Source organism: Nymphalis io, chromosome 10 (assembly GCF_905147045.1).
Source record: "Nymphalis io chromosome 10, ilAglIoxx1.1, whole genome shotgun sequence".
Lineage (NCBI taxonomy): Eukaryota > Metazoa > Arthropoda > Insecta > Lepidoptera > Nymphalidae > Nymphalis > Nymphalis io.
In genome coordinates, this window is record NC_065897.1 from 5,628,203 (window position 1) to 5,644,127 (window position 15,925).

A 15,925-nucleotide genomic window follows, 5' to 3' on the forward strand; every position below is an offset into this window, starting at 1 on the left:
TGATAAAAGCTTAATCAAGGTGTTAGTCCAATTATAACGATATCACAATGACATCAATGTGTAGTACATTAATATGGTTTTTTTTTATTTCTTAGTATAAATATAATTTGTATAGCAGTAAGTACAGAAACAGCCTGTGAAAGTCCCACTGCTGGGCTAAAGCCTCCTCTCCATTTTTGAGGAGGTTTGGAGCTTATTCCACCACGCTGCTCCAATGCGGGTTGGTGGAATACACATGTGGCAGAATTTCAGTGAAATTAGACACATGCAGGTTTCCTCACGATGTTTTCTTTCACCGTCATCAAGCACGAGATGAATTATATACAAAAATTAAGCACATAAAATTTCAGTGGTGCTTGCCCGGATTTGAACCCACGATCATCGGTTAAGACTGACGCGTTCTAACCCCTCTCACAGGCCATCTCTGCATGCAATAATTTATATGATTTATCTTTATTATTTCAGGACCGGAAGGTGGTAACCTATTTATATACCACCTGCCACAGGAGTTCACCGACACCGACCTCGCGTCAACCTTCCTACCGTTCGGTCACGTGATATCGGCCAAAGTGTTCATAGACAAACAGACGAACCTATCAAAGTGCTTCGGTTTCGTCTCCTACGACAATGCAGCCTCCGCACAGGCCGCCATTCAAGCAATGAACGGCTTTCAAATAGGTACAAAGAGACTTAAAGTTCAACTGAAACGTTCTAAAGAGCTATCAAGACCGTACTAGAATATTCCAGAACTCGTTCCTAGTGAATTTACAAAGAAAATAAAGAAAAAATATGGAGAGGTTGTAAGTTTTTGAACATTTGTTGTGATGTATCCGGTGCACTTGAACTGATGATAGTCGTAAGGTTCGTTCGGAATCGCGAGTCCACGTGCACAGTTGTTAACTAATAAGTATAAGGTTAAGGTTTGTGTCAAAGGATTTATCGTTTCCAAAGTATTCCCCAAATTTGTTTATTACTATAATAATTATTTTTTAAATAATAAGTTTTAGTCACTTTAAGCATAAGTTGAATGCGTTAATGAACCGTTGCGATTTTTACGCGCCAAAGAGCTGTCAATAGTTGTACGCTTTTTACTAACGTCTGTGTCATATTGTAATTTAAAAAAAAATATATTTTGTCATTCAATGTTTACACAATACCATGTAAGTATTGATGATATTTATTTACTGATACGTTCTATGTGAACTTTTCTGTTTGTGTTACCACTTATAAAAAAGTGGCCATATTAATTTACAGTCTATAATTCTTCTTGTTTAAAATTATAAGGTGTTAGATTAATATAATGATCTCAAAACGATCAGTGTATTTATTAACTACATATTTTCAATAGTACTTACATAAATAACCGGGGATCGAAGAAAGAAACAAAACCTAACCCTAAATTAATAAATCGAACAAATCATTAAAAAAAATCTATCATTATTATTTGATTATTTATATTTAATCTTTAAAAAAAAGATTGCAGTGACCCTCATTTACAGGAATAATTATTATATCCTTATATAATAATAACTAATTTGAAATATCACAGCGAAATATAACTGAGTATTTCAGAAACAGCAATCTATGCGAACAACTTTTTTAACTATTATTACTTTGGGTAATCAATAAAAATGTTTTACTTCAAATAGACTATCTTTCGACTGCTGTTTTAAAGGACAAAATACAAAATAATTCAAGGGTTCAATTTTGAAAATAGTATCGCTGGGTACATAGTCATATTGATATGCTCGTTATTTTTTTCTCGTTTATTTTTATATGAATATTTATTACATAATAGTGTTCATTCATAAACACTTATGTAATACATAATCATCCATAGTTGAAAAATCAGGGATGTCTACAATTTGCATATGTCTGATTCGGTAATTGTATCTTGTCAAACCCACACAAATGCGTCATGATTTAGTTCACGATTAATCATTACAACACTTAAAAAGTTTTGTCAAATTACTCTGTGAATGTTTAACGAGAGAAATACAAATTTTAATAATACATTTTCCTACTTACGTATATAAACTAACATCGAACTTTGACCGTTTAGTCAGAAATTTTTTGTTAGAATTAAGTATTTAAACATAGACTAAGTTTTTTTTTGTGTAAGTTCGACATACATTATTTATAGTTCATTTGAATAGTATTTGTATACAATACTTACTAACTGACGTATTTCGAAATAGCCAACACTTCCGAGTAAATATTTCAGATAATTTTTTTTTTTTTCATTTTAAAGTCATTTTCGTAAATTTAACAATTGTATTGAACATTGTTATTGTTTTTTTTTTTACAAATACTATTGACGTGAACTATACAAATTTATTGTTTTTTTTTTCTTACTATTTAAGTACGGTTAGCTCTTAAAATATTTCTTATTATTCTTGGCTTACAGTTCATCACTTTTCGGGTTAATTATTGTTGAATTTATTCTTTGCTAATTAAAATTTCTTTTTTCGATCACATTCTAGATTTTGATGCTGTCACTGTTAACTTCTAGAATATTCTAATTTTATAAATTAAGTATTACTTAATATATTTTATTAATTTTCACATACACTATAAATAATGTAATGTGATTATCGAATCGCTCAATGGGGATATGTTTATGTAATTTACTTTATTTAAATGTTTCTTAAAATAAAAGGTTACCCAAGTATTTTGTTATTGTGCCAATGCATTACGAAGAATGACTAAATAATTTACTATGTTTATTTATCCGAAGAACTGATACAGTTGCGGTACGATAATCGTACGAATTGAATTTAATTGTGATTTGTAAAGAAAATATATTGCGACGTTTGGCTTAACAAATACCTTATAATTTAAAAATTTAGTAAATGTTTTTGATGTCTGATGAAAGACAATATTTAGACTGAATAAGTTCCCTTTTCTAGATATAGAACGACTGTATCATCATTCAGTATGATTATTGTCTTATTGTGAGTTCTATTTAAAGAAAATTTTAAGGGATTTTTTTTTCCTTATTTTTGTTGTAAGTAAATAAATTATTCGAAATGGGGATGTATTGTTGAAATTCCAAACGAAAATCTAAATGGAACAATCACTAACAAATAAAAAGATTCGGTTCTTCTTTATCGATTTATAAAAATATAAAAATTCGAAGTTGTGTCCTTGAAAAATTTGTATTGCAAAAATAGTGTATATAATAATTGAATAATATATTTTTAATGTGGTTGTTCTAATTTAGTGTTGCCTACTAATACAATCCTAGACACGACCACTCCGTATAGTCTGTTCGTAGGTGTGATCTAAGAAAAGAAATATTTAAGAAGATTTTTTACCTACTTAGAATTTCTAAGTTATAAGACCTCATTGTTATAAATATGTGACAGTAAAAAGCTTTTCAAAAATAATTTCCAGATAATAAAAAATGTCTGTTCCACACATTGGGCTTAATGAGATAGTCGTGGTGCGGAGACCACATAGAAGAAATTATTGTTGTTCATAAGTGTGTTTTTGCTGTCGACTATAATGCCTAAAATTCGAATAGGTATTTTAAAATATTTTGAATATACGCCTGCTTAAACATTTAACGTATAATACTTTAAAATATCGTCATGAAATTATTGAAGTTTTTTGGATATATAAATTTACAAGCAGATATTAAATCATTGCTCTAAAAATATAAATAATATTAAACAAAGAAAGAGCAGGCGTGTATCCAATTATAAACTTCAACCCATTATGATGATTTATGGAATATTTTTTTTTGTTAAATTGATTGATATTTGGTAATTACGAGCTTGATTTTATCAAAAGAATCTAGAAAACACCTTTTTAACATATGTATTCGTCGGACCGATGTCAATATAAGAGAAACAAACAACAAAAAAATCCTTTATACTTTTTTTTACAAACGTTAAAACAATTTTAACATTTACTTTCATCAACTTACTTTACTTTATCAATCACCAATTTTATTAACACTTTTCATTCAATGCAATGCATCGGTCCGTCGAAAACACACGTGTATAAAAGATTCTTATAACTTTTTAATTTAATAAAAGTAACGTCACGGTACCTATACTAATTCAGACGAATAAAATTTATTTTTACACTGTTTAGAGGCACCGTATTTAGTAGGTAAACAATTGGTAATTTAATAAAAAAGAACTGTTTTATACAACACCCGTTTTGTTGATATAAATGTAAATAAATGTCAAGTTAAAAACATGTCTTCTTATTTTCGACCCTTAAATGACTAATACGCAACTCAACACGCCATTACACACTCAGAAATGTTCATTTAATTAATTATGAATCCTTATGTGTATTTAACTAATTTGCATTAAAACTTTTAACAAATCATTTTGAGCAGTTTTTAGAACAGACCATCACTTCAAACTGTTGCATTTATAAAAACTTTTTGCTATACATAAATATCAATATCCTCCCCCCTCCTCTCGTCCCCCTCGGACCCCTTACTTAGTGCATCCGTCGGCTTACATATAGATATAATTTATTATTTACTTAAAATAGTTAAAATTTAAAACAATAAATCCGTGTCATAAAATAGATGTTAACAAGTAACAAAAACCACATAGGCGCCCAGCTGTTGTGGCATATAAGAACTACTCCCAATGATATTTATCTCGGTGATTTATTTACCTATACCTTATTATGTCTATAATTCATTATTAATAATTTCGTTAATCATCATATTATTAAATTACGTTGTAAACCATAATTTATTAGTTCATAAACTGACTTCCGATTATTTTTATATAAAGTGGCTAGAACGCGCCATAGGAGCACATTCGTGTTAAAAATTCCTACACCACGTTACGCTGTCTATTATAAATTAAGTATAATAATTGGACTGTTTTTCATTTCATAAAGCCCATAAGTGTTAACATCGGAGTATATAACCAATAAGGGGGTTTACACGTTCATCGCGGCACCAAGTACTTTGCTAGTCCGGTTCGTGGCTACGACTCATAAGGCCCGCCTACTACGCTACGAGCTCTTATAGTTTACTGCGACACTGATACCTCTTCCGGAATCCTTTTGTTCTGGTATTTCAAAAAGCTTTATTTTTATATAAAGTGGCTAGAAAGCGCCATAGGAGCACATTCGTGTTAAAAATTCCTACACCACGTTACGCTGTCTATTATAAATTAAGTATAATAATTGGACTGTTTTTCATTTCATAAAGCCCATAAGTGTTAACATCGGAGTATATAACCAATAAGGGGGTTTACACGTTCATCGCGGCACCAAGTACTTTGCTAGTCCGCTTCGTGGCTACGACTCATAAGGCCCGCCTACTACGCTACGAGCTCTTATAGTTTACTGCGACACTGATACCTCTTCCGGAAACCTTTTGTTCTGGTATTTCAAAAAGCTTTAGTCTTTCTTCTATTTACTATAAAATTCAATTAATAAATAGTTCCTTACCCAAAAGGGGGAGGCGGAAGACTCTTAGTACAGAGCGACCTTTGGGTTCCTGCCTCCCACATTCAAATGTATTTATTATTAAGATATATTAAAAAAATGTAAACATGTCCGTGGAAGAGAATAAATAAATTTATTATTATTATTAATACCTAGCTGGTTGTGTACTGGATTGAATAAGAAGTATTCATGTGAATATAAGAAATTGGTTAGTCCAGGTAAGTTCAGGATATGTTTAATAAAAAACAAGGTTACTTTAAAGCGTTAATTAATTTAATCAAAACCAAATTTGTTTACGTCCTTTTCTTTTATATCGTCTTCGTTTTCAAGTTTGTTTTCCACTGAATTATCTCGCACTTCGGGAAGCGGTTTCATCGACTTTATGAGTCCGTTTTCATCAGCGAGAGGTAAAATATCACAAATCAGCGGTGACTCCACGCCCAGTATATAATGACACGTCCTAGGTTCCAAAAGATACAAGGACACTTGAGCCGGACTTGACGAATTTTCTAAACATTTCAATTTCACCTCGGTCTGTCTAGGTTTGCTAGTTTTATCGCAAACATCTCCTCCAGAGTAGAAATGAGAAACGGATGTTCTTTGATCTGTAAGAAATAAAAATGGCACAGTTAGAAGCGTCACCGAAATAAAAATTAAACTGATAATTAATGTTTCTTCTTGAAATCCTAACTAATATTATAAATGCGAAAGTGAGTTTGTTTGTTAAGATTTCAAGACTTAACTACTTAATCGATCGTCATGAAATTTTGCACACACTATGTTAGAAAAGTCACACCTTTTTTCTAAACCCGTGAGTATTGCTACATACTAATTTAAATTATATATGTATAATTCAAATAGGATATTCGACACAAACTGAACTACACGCTGGCGAAGCCGAAGGTTTTGGCTAGTTCATAATAAAAAAATGTAATGTCAACATACCAATAGGTTTTGGTGCTTTCCCTCTGTTCTCCTTTATCCAGTCCAGATGTGCCTGCTCATTATATTTTCCCAGTAGTAAAGTTGTCTTCTCGCCTGCACGATCCACGTGGTACTGAACCACATGTTTGCCATAACAGAATTCATATTTCCACCAACCAGTACCCTTGAACAAACAACCACGTTTTTTAATATACATGTAATGTACATTCGCCAAGAGAAATTTTATCGTCGGGCAGGCTGTGCCGGCTGTATAATCTTTTCTTTGCAACTGAAACAATGCGCCGACCCCGAAAAAATGAAATATGCTATTTACAGCTACTACCGACTACCTTACATTAATTGCTGCATTAATTGAGAATATTTTAGTGGTGCTTCGGTTTCTCACCACGTACATAAGTACGTCGTCGTACGGACGTCGTGACGAAGCACGTTTCGACATCGTGCAATGTTGCAACCGCTTGTCGTGTAAGTAAACGTTAGACATTGTACAATTTCACGTCACAAAATCGCCACGTGCAACGGCACGGTACGGACGTCGTTACGTGTTATTAAATGTTTGATGTATACGCCTTATAAAATTTCCCTTAGTCGGTTCTTATGACACAGGTTTAAATAGAGCCTTTTTGTACTCTGTCGAAGCCACAAAGCAAAGTGTTGTAAACAAAATATTTTTAAACGTTGTATTTATTATAATTAAATTACATCATGGATGAAACCAATACTTAAATTACATGAAAATAAAAAATAAAACTTACGCCATTCAAACAATTTTCTCCGTTCAAAAACGCGCGAACCGGCGAATCGTCTGTCATCGGCTGTGGTTTCTCAAGCAATGCTGTAGCTTTACTATCACCTGTCAAATCTTCTTCCTCGCTTAATGGATGCAATTCCAATTTCAAATGAGTTTCGCCATCCTAAAAGTATAACAATTTTTATTAATCTTATATAGTCTGTTCTTATATTAATCTTATATATTCTGGTAATAGCTCACTACAATAGGACTCTTAATAAATGGTTGGATTGGAAATCAATATGTATGGAACATTCGAGAATTTTTACACGAATTATAGTATTTATAATCACTAAATAAAAAGTATATATTTTTAATATAAAGTTATAAAAAAAATTTATAAATAACAATGTTCGTATATTTCTAAATTATTTGACAAAACAAATCACCTTTACTTCTGCATCATATAACAATATTTATTTTTTGCCAACAACCAAATAAATCTATAGGTTCATATCTAGATAGACTGCTGGTATAATAAAGACTGGTGGTAGGGCTTTGTGCAAGCTCGTCTGGGTAGGTACCACCCACTCATCAGATATTCTACCGCAAAACAGCAGTACTTGATATTGTTGTGTTCCGGTTTGAAGGGTGAGTGAGCCAGTGTAATTACAGGCACAAGGGACATAAAATCTTAGTTCCCAAGGTTGGTGGCGCATTGGCTATGTAAGCGATTGGTGACATTTCTTACAATGCCAATGTCTAAGGGCGTTGGTGACCACTTACCATCAGATGGCCCATATGCTCGTCCGCCTTCCTATTCTATAAAAAAAAAGATGCTAAGTTTGTTAGTATATTAAGAATGAATAAAAATTATAATCATCCTCTGCTCGCAATTATTTGGGGTCGATTTGGAAGGCGTTTTCAGCCTACGAGGCTGACGCAATACTCTGCCTGATGTCCTTTGAATATTATTTCGCTTGTGACTTCGTTCCCCACCACTATACACGTAATTACGTGCTCGATAGATGCTTAACAAAAAAGCCCTTAATTGGCTTAATATTGTTATTCTACTTTGCTATTCCCCATATAGCAAATGTATAATTTGAAACATATATATGTATATATATAATACATTACATACACAATAACTAAATAAAACAAGCATGACACATATACATACTTACAATATAAACAAAATATAAAAAAAAGCAACAAAAAGTATAATTACCTTATCAATTTTCTCAACTTTCAAAACAGCAAGTACATCCCTAGCTTCCTTATCCTGAACATGCCAACACAAATGTTAATGAAGCAACTAATATCTTAAAATTACTTGTGGTTTAATTATATCATTTATAATTCCATTAATAGGATACTGAGCTAATAGCGGTGGTACCAACCACCACACAATCAAGACTGTCTATTTTGTATTTTTCAGATTACTAAGGAAAGCCAATGTTTATAAGACGGACAGAACACACATAACTCGCATAGCTTATTGAGTATCAGTATTTTAATTTTAAATATGTATATAAAATCTTTATCATAATTTATTTACCAAGTTAAATATTTAACTAAAGATCATCATAAATAATAAAAAATTAGTTCACAATTGTAACCAATTAATTATAATTAAGACATTTCTTTCTTACATTAAACCACAAGTTTTAAATTATAAGAAAAGTTAAAATAAACTACAATAACCTATTTAAAAAATTAAAATAAACAAAATCAATACACAGCAAAGAAATAAAAAAAAAACCAAACAATTTACTTCTAATTTCTACTAAGCTATCGTCAAACAATAATTTAATAGTCAATAAAAATAATGATAATATTGTATCAGATAAGTTAGGTCAGGCCTTTAAGTCTAATTTTAGTAATAAGATTCACACAGAGCATAACATAAGTATCAGAATAGTAAAATAAATTCTATGCATATAGATTCGATCTATTGCAATTGTTTACGTGTAATATTTTTATCTTTAGATAAACAATTTAATAAAAAAATATAATAAGTAATTTTTGGTTTTATATGTATGTCTTTTTTTTTTAATTTGTATAGGCTAGCACTTGACTGTTATCACACCTGATGGAAAGTGAGATACATTCTAAGGTGGGCGCTCCACCTTGCTCCAGCTTGCCTAGAAAATATCTACAAATAGGCAAATACAAAACAGTTCAGCACTTTTTTCTCCTCTGCTTGTCAACTGATTTGTTTTTATTTGGTAACTACTGATAAGGTTTAGTATATAACTTTTTTTTTAATTTATTAAAGCTTTTATTAATTTATGTATTAAAATTACTTATATGCTCATTGAAAAAATATATTTAAAAGATCACTCAATTAATGACTCATATTAAAGAATGATGATTAAAAATCAAAGTTATAATAGTTGATTTTTATACAACAACTATTTTTGACAAACTAACTCTTTAGCGGATCTTGTCAGTATTCATAGAGTTTTAAAAAATTATTAAAAAGAGCTCATAGGAGCATCATTAAACTAAGGGACACACTAATTTGATTGAGAGATTAAAAAGCAAAAACTCACATTATGCAATGATTTTACGGTTTGATGGTTGAACCTTAAGCTTTCTACTTCACTCTTCAACAAATTCCTAGGTTTCTTTGGTGCACCATCAATGGGTATACAGTCAATAATATTTTCACTGACATCCTTCTGCTTATATAGAGGATGTTCACACAACAACGGTGATAGAATAATTATTTCATATTCACATGTGGCAGTCTCTTTAAATGAGTAAATCTCATGCTTGCTATGTGTGTAGCAGACATATAGAACTCTTGTAAGTCTTGGTTTACCACTCAAATCACAAATGGTACCTGAAAAGGTAAAATGTACAGTATGAGATCATTTATGGTTAATTTCATTGGTGCAACATTTAAAGATAAATAAACCACTTTGAGCTTGAATTGATACGCTTCATTGGTCTGGATCTAAAATAATCTATGATTTTAATAATGGATTCATGAAGAAATGAATTTTTTTATGAATGCCAATGTAATTAAACAAATTCACGAGGTTAAATAATAAAGGTGGATGTTATAAATAAAGGTACATTAATCAAGAAATGTTTGTAATGCCTAAACGTCATAATGCCAACTAATTCTTGTTATTTTTATTGTTTTGAATATAATATAGAGTTATTAGCAATTCACATGTATAATAAACTTAAAGTCTATTTATCTCTCTCTCTCCTCCTCAGATCATAAGTTGTATCATATTTCTTCAAACCTAATAATCCAAATCAATCAACACTGCTAAAGTTGAAAACAAGATTGAATTTGTCACAATATATCGTCTTTTTTTAATACAAAAATTGTAACAGCTAGGTTACAAGACATTTCTTTCTTACATTAAACCACAATTTTTAAATAAGCAAGCAAAGCAAAGCAATTATTCCTTATAAATGATCCTAAGGTGATAAAATAGAGCAAGGTAACATAACTATGCTAATTGTATGATAAATTAATTACATCAAAAAACAAAATTGGTTAATTGGGCAACAGTAGATTCCCTACATAAATTAGTATCTAATATTTTCTAAGTTTGACGAATTCTAAATTTAAAAATAATGGTCTAATAATATTTACAATAAAAACGACGTTTTCCTTCAAACGAGGCGTGAAGAGGCATCTTGCGGGCCAGCAAGGCGGGGACGGCTAGTACAGAACATTCTTCCCGACTGTACTGGCCGTCATCGCGTTTGGACTCTACTACCACTTACCATCAGGTGGACTAGAGTCATTAGCCATCCCGGGGCATATAAAAAAAAAAAACTATTTTACTATCAAGCTACGGGTTTGTAGTAAGCTAGTAAAAATATAAAACTTTTAAGTTAACCTTGATCCATAGCCATTTCAATATATGGCAAGCTCATTCCTTCCACTTTAGTTGTTTTAAGTTTCATTTTGTTTTCTTGTGCTGCCTTTAACTCTGATTCTAGTTTTGCTTGCCTCTCTGCACTCCAATGACCCAAAGAATACTCTTGAGTTCTAACATTTTTACCTAGAAATAAAATAAAACATTTAATTCCATTCAGAAGGCAAATAGATTTTAAACAAGGCTCATAACTGAATGTTACTGAAAAATCTTCTATTTTTTTTAAACAATCATTGCAATTAAGTTATAAACGCTTAATGTATAGATTCAATATAAAATATGTATACACTAAATAGAACTACTGAATAAATGAATCTTGATAACAAATTATACCTTCTCTCTCTTCATGATACTGTCGTATATACCGTCCATGGCACACCTCGTAGCTCCAGTAGCTTTCGAGCCTGTATGAGCAAATCTTTTGAGTGAACAGTGGCTTCAAGAGATTTATCGGGGAAGGACCATCATACTCTTCAATACTTGTCGTTTCTTTTTTATGCAGTTCAGGCAAGCGACATTCGTATTTTTCTTTATGTGATGTTGTAACTTTTAATACTTCTTGGTTCTAAAATTAATAATAGAAAAATGAATTTTATTGCAATGTATGCTATGTATTAATGTTTTAGTTATGTTTACACGATAATATTATATGAAATAAATGCAAAAGTAAGTCTGTTTATTTGTTTATAACACTTTCACATGTAACTACTCGACTGACCATCAATAAACTTTGCATACACATTGAAAGAGGTACAGAAAAGAACATAGTGTACCTAACAAAGCGAAAACTAGTAGTCCATAAATTTAACAAAGCCATTTCAATCATTAACTATTATGACATGATGTTTGCACTTATCATTAAATTGATTTGAACTTATGGTGAATATAAAGTTGTTAATAATTCAGAAAAGGAAAAAGAACCTAGATGCTAAGCTTAAGAAGTTATTATTAAGTATTAGTGTACTGTTTGTATAATAGATACCACAGATCCATCTTCTAACTTCGGAAGAGTTTCTTGAACTCCTGGCCAGTTTATACCAAATAATATACTATCGTCAAACCCTTTAAAGTCATGTTCTATGCTCAAGACAGCTACTGCACTTATAACAAGTAAGCAGACACTTTTCATTTTTATACACTAGTTGATAATAAATAATGTTAATCGTTCTGTTTGCCTTTAAATCATCTCAAAATGATTATTTATACACATATTAAAATAATTAATCCTAATAAATTTAAAAGATTATCGAGTAACGACGCCGATGCTAACTAGAATCAAATGTTTTAACAATATAGAAATATTATAATCATTAGCACGTAATCAGTATGTTTGATAACTCAGAAATTAAAGTCGAACTTCAAATTACGGATAGGTACGTGCCTACTTATGACTTATGAGTTGGTGTATTGTCATTTGTCAAAGTAATAATGTTATGACTTTAAAGGAACAGATTATATAATCAATCATTATGATAAAACAATATTTTTTGATCAAAAACGCGGATTCTAAAGAAAATCCATAATATAACTATAAGATCCATTACCTAGAAGATCACTGTCTAATTAATGATCGTCAGTACGGGTTTCGACCAAAACGATCCACAGGTGATCTTCTAGCGTACGTAACGCACCTCTGGGGTGAAGCTATCGACAAGCATGGAGAATCGTTGGCTGTCAGCCTCGATATCTCCAAGGCTTTCGACAGGGTCTGGCACAGAAGTCTTCTCTCCAAGCTATCGGCATATGGTCTGCCTGCTCAGCTATGCACCTGGATTGCCAGCTTCCTACACAAGCGTAGCCTTCGTGTTTTAGTAGATGGTTGCGCTTCACAATTCTATGTAGTGAATGCTGGGGTCCCCCAGGGATCTGTGCTATCTCCCACACTCTTTCTTTTGCATATCAATGATATGCTCTCCCTTGGGAACATACATTGCTATGCAGATGATAGTACAGTGCATGGTGGATACCACGGACGCGCAGTGGCTGGGCGGGCGGAAACTGAGGAGAAGCGGGAGAATCTTGTCATTGAACTCGATAGGACGTTAGATCTCATCGCCAAATGGGGCTCTGATAATCTTGTTGAGTTTAATGCCAAGAAAACACAGGTATGCGCTCTCACGGCGAAAAAGTCAACATTTTCCCCTCTTCCCTCCCTCTGTGGTACTCCGCTGGTGATGCAAAGCAAAATCGCCATGCTGGGGATTGACGTTCGCTGCGACCTTAGTCCAAGGGATTACATCGAGGCTGTTATAAAAACAGCTTCACGGAAACTCGGAGTTCTGAACAAGGTGCGGCGCTTTTTCACGCCACAACAACTGTGCCTGCTGTACAAAACACAGGTACGGTCTTGCGTGGAATATTGCTCGCACCTTTGGGATGGCTCCGCTAAGTACCTACTTGAGGCCTTGGACCGGTTGCAGCGACGTGCCGTACGCATTATTGGCGACGTAAAGGTCACAAACACCCTTGAACCTTTACAATTGCGTCGTGAGATAGCAGCACTGAGCGCTTTCTATCGACTGTATCACGGCGAGTGCTCTGAGGAATTATTCTCTCTAATTCCTGCTTCCCCCTTCCTTCTTAAGTCCACGCGAGCTGGTTCTCGATGTCACCGCCTAACTGTGACATCAATTCCATCGCGAACAAAGAAATTTGGCAACTCCTTTCTTTGTCGCACTTCCAAAAAATGGAATTCCTTACCAGCTCACGTGTTCCCCTCTTCTTACAACCCGGGTTCCTTCAAACGAGGCGTGAAGAGGCATCTTGCGGGCCGGCAAGGCGAAGGCGGCTAGTGCAGAAAGTTTTTCCCGTCTGTACTGGCCGTCGTCGCGTTTGGACTCTACTACCACTTACCATCAGGTGGAGTAGAGTCATTTGCCCTCCCGGCGATATAAAAAAAAAAAAAATATAGCTTGCCTAGTTTAAAGTTATTTATTAATTAACCTAGTATCGTAGGATGTACTAGATTTTACATATAACAGAATTTAGAAAAAAAAATGTGACATCACGAAACTGTCAAATGGGCTTTTTGTCAAAATGGCGTTTAGCTTCCCAGCTTTTTCTTATATTATAGCTCTAATTGTAGACGCTTTTCTTATATTTTTCTCGATATTCCATGTCATAGCAATCGATGAGTTAAAGACCGATTATAAAAATCCAATTGATCAATGCAATAGCCTCAATCCTGTTAGTATTTTAAGTTATGATTGAACACCAAGTGACTTACGCCTTTTAATCTTTTTTTCAATTCCAGTTGGTGTTACCGGAGTATTTGCTGCATTTATTTATTAACATACTTTTCCTCTTATCAGGAGAATGGATTTCATTGTTAATAAACGTACCACTGATTCTTTATCACATACACAGGTAATCAGGTTATGTTTTTACAATCATGCTTCACCTTCATATTATCATAAATTTACATTCATGCTGATTCATTCTAAATATAAGTATAATATAATATGATATTTATATATGCTTGTCTTGATTCAAAAACAATAGTTTGTGTTAATATTTTTGCAGGTATCGTACAAGACCCGTAATGTCCGGTCCAGGTCTGTATGATCCAACAAGCATAATGAATGCTGATGTATTAACTGTATGTCAAAGAGAGGGTTGGATCAAACTTGCATATTATTTGTTCTCATTCTTTTTATACCTTTATGGGTAAGTATTTTTTATTTACGCTTGCTATTTATTTATTTACTTTGCATATAAGTAATCAAGTATTAAAATTTATAATGATGAAAAACCCTTTTTAATAGCCACTAAGTGCTATCAGAAGTTATCGAACTATAAGCTGTATACTTTCTTATAAATTAAATGTAAGCTTTTGACTAACAGTTATAAATTGACATTGTCCCATCCAAATCTCTCACATACTTAAAATACAGTAAAGTGTAGTAACAGTTTTATTTCCTTAATCAAAAACAGGCAGTCATAGGCCGATAGAAGTAAAAACTTGAAACTGTTAAATATATTTGTCCAATTTCTACATCTATTGGCACTCCAAGTAATAATCTTATCCCTTTTTATTACATACATTTTTATTCATCAAAATACAGTGTGTCGCAAGCTCGGTACAAAAAAAATTTAATACAGCTTAAATTAAATAAATAACAGTTAAAAGTTACACTTATATTATTTGTACATACTATTAGTATTTACATAAATTTTAATCATTATAAAATGAAATTGTTATTCTTTTTTTTTTCAGAATGATAGTTGTGCTGATTGCAGTTTGAAAATCCATTCCTTAAATATTTATTTATTCGTAGATCCCTTAAGGAGCATAATGTCATGTTTGAACAAACTGTTGTTGCATAGAATTATAGCCCACTCTTAAGTATTTTGATAATAAAATTTATAATTTATAAAGGTTTTAATTTTTTATTGATTACTTTAAATACAAGAACTTCCCTCGACAGGTGTCAGTCTGTCTAAAAGAGATTTACTCAAAAACTACCAAACAATTTAATTAAGGTTTTGCATAAATAGACTTGATAAATTAACGTAAAAACTCATTAATTATTTTTTATTATTATACAGTTGTTATTATTATTAGGGCCCAACAAGTGCAACAATCCAACATACAATTAATAATATAACAATCAAATAATTACATAAAGACTTAAATATTTCATCTAAATCCTCTTCCATCCATCATCGCTTGGGCACAGTACTTTGGGAACTGAATAACTGTTAATAAAAAGTCTGTCAGACCTGACAAAGGTTCAATGCAAACTGTCAACGGATGCAGTATGATGTAAAAGCCAGCAGAGATTCCAGCAACCCACAATGCAAAGAATATTAAGATCACCAACCATAATATCGAGTAAATGATACTACCCATTATATCGAAAATGCGCCACTAACATAGGGAACTAAGAGTTTATGTTCTTGTGACTGT

At 32.3% G+C, this 15,925-nt stretch overlaps 3 protein-coding genes across 9 annotated transcripts in view; 2 read left to right on the top strand and 1 right to left on the bottom strand.

Annotated features, from left to right (window-relative positions):
• The window catches only part of LOC126771287 (CUGBP Elav-like family member 1), a 433,380-nt gene extending 429,173 nt beyond the window's left edge, over window positions 1-4,207 (top strand). For all 6 annotated transcript variants that reach the window (XM_050491098.1, XM_050491093.1, XM_050491095.1 and 3 more), the window contains one exon: window positions 466-4,207. In XM_050491098.1, coding sequence (XP_050347055.1) covers window positions 466-737 — 272 coding nt within the window. In that variant the 3' untranslated portion in view covers window positions 738-4,207. The remainder of the gene's footprint in view (window positions 1-465) is intronic.
• A 1,474-nt stretch (window positions 4,208-5,681) lies between these two features.
• On the bottom strand, window positions 5,682-12,399 carry LOC126771292 (endoplasmic reticulum lectin 1). Of its 2 annotated transcripts, XM_050491104.1 has the most exons (8): window positions 11,999-12,398; window positions 11,350-11,581; window positions 10,978-11,142; window positions 9,664-9,956; window positions 8,337-8,390; window positions 7,131-7,289; window positions 6,376-6,538; window positions 5,682-6,035 (listed from the first exon to the last, which is right to left on the bottom strand). In XM_050491104.1, the coding sequence occupies exons 1-8, from the start codon at window positions 12,143-12,145 to the stop codon at window positions 5,704-5,706; spliced, it is 1,545 nt and encodes a 514-aa protein (XP_050347061.1). In that variant the 5' UTR covers window positions 12,146-12,398; the 3' UTR covers window positions 5,682-5,703. The 2 variants fall into 2 exon arrangements, with proteins under 2 accessions (XP_050347061.1, XP_050347062.1); XM_050491105.1 differs by lacking the exon at window positions 8,337-8,390 and having other exon boundaries at window positions 11,999-12,399.
• Window positions 12,400-14,016: 1,617 nt separating this feature from the next.
• On the top strand, window positions 14,017-15,396 carry LOC126771375 (protein cornichon). Its single transcript, XM_050491236.1, has 4 exons — window positions 14,017-14,202; window positions 14,270-14,382; window positions 14,539-14,682; window positions 15,233-15,396. Exons 1-4 carry the CDS (start codon window positions 14,053-14,055, stop codon window positions 15,258-15,260), a joined length of 435 nt encoding a protein of 144 aa, XP_050347193.1. The 5' UTR covers window positions 14,017-14,052; the 3' UTR covers window positions 15,261-15,396.
• The last annotated feature ends 529 nt before the right edge of the window (window positions 15,397-15,925 follow it).

What these genes read in the sequence shown, in the direction of transcription:
- LOC126771292 (XM_050491104.1), bottom strand. Translation starts at nt 12,145, where the DNA reads ATGAAAAGTGTCTGCTTACTTGTTATAAGTGCAGTAGCTGTCTTGAGC. An exon ending in TGAAATGGCTATGGATCAAG is followed by an intron (nt 9,957 to 10,977) that starts GTTAACTTAAAA and finishes TTACCTTTTCAG; the next exon opens with GTACCATTTGTGATTTGAGT. An exon ending in CCGTAAAATCATTGCATAAT is followed by an intron (nt 8,391 to 9,663) that starts GTGAGTTTTTGC and finishes TGGCATGTTCAG; the next exon opens with GATAAGGAAGCTAGGGATGT.
- LOC126771375 (XM_050491236.1), top strand. Translation starts at nt 14,053, where the DNA reads ATGGCGTTTAGCTTCCCAGCTTTTTCTTATATTATAGCTCTAATTGTA. An exon ending in AATGCAATAGCCTCAATCCT is followed by an intron (nt 14,203 to 14,269) that starts GTTAGTATTTTA and finishes TTTCAATTCCAG; the next exon opens with TTGGTGTTACCGGAGTATTT. An exon ending in TTCTTTTTATACCTTTATGG is followed by an intron (nt 14,683 to 15,232) that starts GTAAGTATTTTT and finishes TTTTTTTTTCAG; the next exon opens with AATGATAGTTGTGCTGATTG.